The sequence below is a fragment of the Palaemon carinicauda genome, chromosome 41, assembly GCF_036898095.1.
Source record: "Palaemon carinicauda isolate YSFRI2023 chromosome 41, ASM3689809v2, whole genome shotgun sequence".
Lineage (NCBI taxonomy): Eukaryota > Metazoa > Arthropoda > Malacostraca > Decapoda > Palaemonidae > Palaemon > Palaemon carinicauda.
Genome location: NC_090765.1, coordinates 54707773 through 54710272, shown reverse-complemented (window position 1 = coordinate 54710272; position 2500 = coordinate 54707773). Strand labels below are relative to the sequence as shown.

General features: G+C 29.3%; 1 protein-coding gene across 2 annotated transcripts in view; it reads right to left on the bottom strand.

Annotated features, from left to right (window-relative positions):
- Nucleotides 1–2500, bottom strand: part of LOC137632661 (trypsin-1-like) — a 44605-nt gene that overhangs the window by 32217 nt on the left and 9888 nt on the right. Inside the window, exon 1 of one of the 2 annotated variants that reach the window (XM_068364735.1) lies at nt 1553–1697. The exons of the other annotated variant lie outside the window; for it this stretch is intronic. Within the exon in view, the coding sequence (XP_068220836.1) occupies nt 1553–1561 (9 nt within the window). The 5' untranslated portion in view covers nt 1562–1697. Of the gene's footprint in view, nt 1–1552; nt 1698–2500 lie in introns of those variants that run through there. 2 annotated transcript variants of the gene reach the window in all.

Below are 2500 nucleotides of genomic sequence, written 5' to 3'. Positions count from 1 at the left end.
AAGAAGAAGAAGAAAAATAATAATAATAATAATAATAATAATAATAATAATAATAATAATAATAATAATAATAATAATAATAATAATAATAATAATAATAATAATAATAATGAAGAAGAAGAAGAAGAAGAAGAAGAAGAAGAAGAAGAAGAAGAAAAAGAAGAAGAGTAATAATAATAATAATAATAATAATAATAATAATAATAATAATAATAATAATAATAATATCATTATTATTATTATCATTATTATTATTACTATTATCATTAATAATTATAATAATAATAATAATAATAATAATAATAATAATAATATGAGCAATTCTGATTCATCCTATAGTTTGTATTATTTTGTTCAGTAATAACAAACTTCCATTTGAAATGCATAAGTACAAACAATATCTTCTGGTGGCTTCATCCAGTAACAGCCAATCAAGAAAACGCATGAGCTAAAGAGGTGTTACAGAAATTACAATTTCATACAAAAAAAAAAAAAAAAAAAAAAAAAAAAAAAAAAAAAAAAAAAAAAACCTGCAAATTTCATCGTAATGTCGAAGGCATTATTATTATTATTATTATTATTATTATTATTATTATTATTATTATTAGCTAAGCTATAACCCTAGTTGGAAAAACAAGATGCTATAAGCCCAATGGCTTCAACAAGGAAAAAATAGCCCAGTGGGGAAAGTAAATAAGGAAATAAACAACATGAGAAATAACGCTATATACTAAAGACTCGTCTCTCCCGCCGTATTCAAATTGGACATTTCCAAACCCATTTAACCAGATTTTCGCTTAAATTTATCATTTTATGAACTTTTCGCCTTATCCTAATATTTGTTATCCTTTTAAATAAATTCCAACCCTCATCTTTCCTTTATAGTAAAGAAGAAAAGTTGCTTTACGTAAAGAACGTCTGACTACAGTTTTTGTACACATTTCTAATTTATAAAATGGAATTGGTTATTACTTTAATTCCAATTTGTTGGGTAGCTTTTATTATCACGGTCATCAATTAGCTATATTCCATAAAAGAATGTGGTACCCGTACAAATAAAAAATCGTTGTCAGCTCCATCCAGTAATTGCTAAAATAAAAAACGCAAATATATGTCCGGCAATCAGTTAAATCATCAACCACATCTAAAACTCATTTGACATAACAACATCACATTGCTGCACTGGCCAGCTCTAATTCATCTCGAAACCACAATCACCCCTTGTTGGTCTAATACTTGGCATATTATATATCAACACTCATCTACCAATCATTTTACATATCCAAGATACTAAGTCATCTTTTTCACTTAGGCTAACCTTTCTAACTTATTTTTACTATGATTCACAGGTCATGCCGTTTTCAACCTTACCTAACCTAGGCGAACTCCACAAACCAGTCATCACAACTACTGTATAGCCAAGTTTTCTTTTCATTTATAGGCAACAAACCTACACATCCTCCTTCAAGAAGTTTGTCTTCTAGTCCTTATGCAAATAACTATTTCTTCTATTCTATTCCACATTTTTAAAGAGCTTCGGTTATTTTCTTACCTCGTTCATTCTATGATTACTCGTTGCTCCGATTCTACCATTTGTAACATTTGCGGTACTGACATATACATATATTAGTCAACAATGTTCATGTCTCATACATTTTGGCTCTTATTTACCTCCACATATTTTCTTTGAATTGCATTACTTTTCACGTTTCTGTAATTTTTAGCCAATCTAAACAACACTTCTTCACCAGTAGCAATCGACACTGTAAACTTCAAAAACAAACTGTTACTGTTTGAAGTTCTGTTCACAATGCCATCTCTTGTCCATCAGATCTGCACCAAATGTTTCTGTTTTTCAACCAATTCCATTTATTACATAGAGTCTTAGACCATGCCAGTCTTGAATAGTCATAAGGATCTATAACAGTTTATCTTCATGGCATACTTAGCCCGCTATCGTCTACACCTCTCTATCCATAGTTGTAAAAATTGGTTGATCTGTACAGTAAGAAAATAGCCCTCTTCACATATTTTCAAAAATTTCCACCACAATACAGTATTGCATTTTTATCTCTGTTCAGTGTTTCTCTCTGTCTATGATTTATATAATATTTCAACTTAACTCTTAAGCTTACTATTCAACTCTTTGGTAATAAATACGTGACCAAAATACTAACTTCCACGCCTATACATATTTTTTTTGCTCTGTCGAGTTTTTTTTTTCCTTTATCATTTATAATCTTTCTATATGCCTCTCTAGTTATACAAAGAATTTACATCCACTTTTCGTTTACTATCAACTTCTATGGTTCGGTTGTTAAAAATTTTGCACTCTCGTCAATGAACTGTTTCACGAGCCTTCCTCAGATAGTACTATGCCTTTGCCAAGAGGTTTACATACTGAACTCATCCATTTAGGCACTTACTAACTATAGGCCTATGTATTACTATGTCCCTAAAAGTGTTACTATCCTTTATTTTCAACCTTTTTTCTTTCATA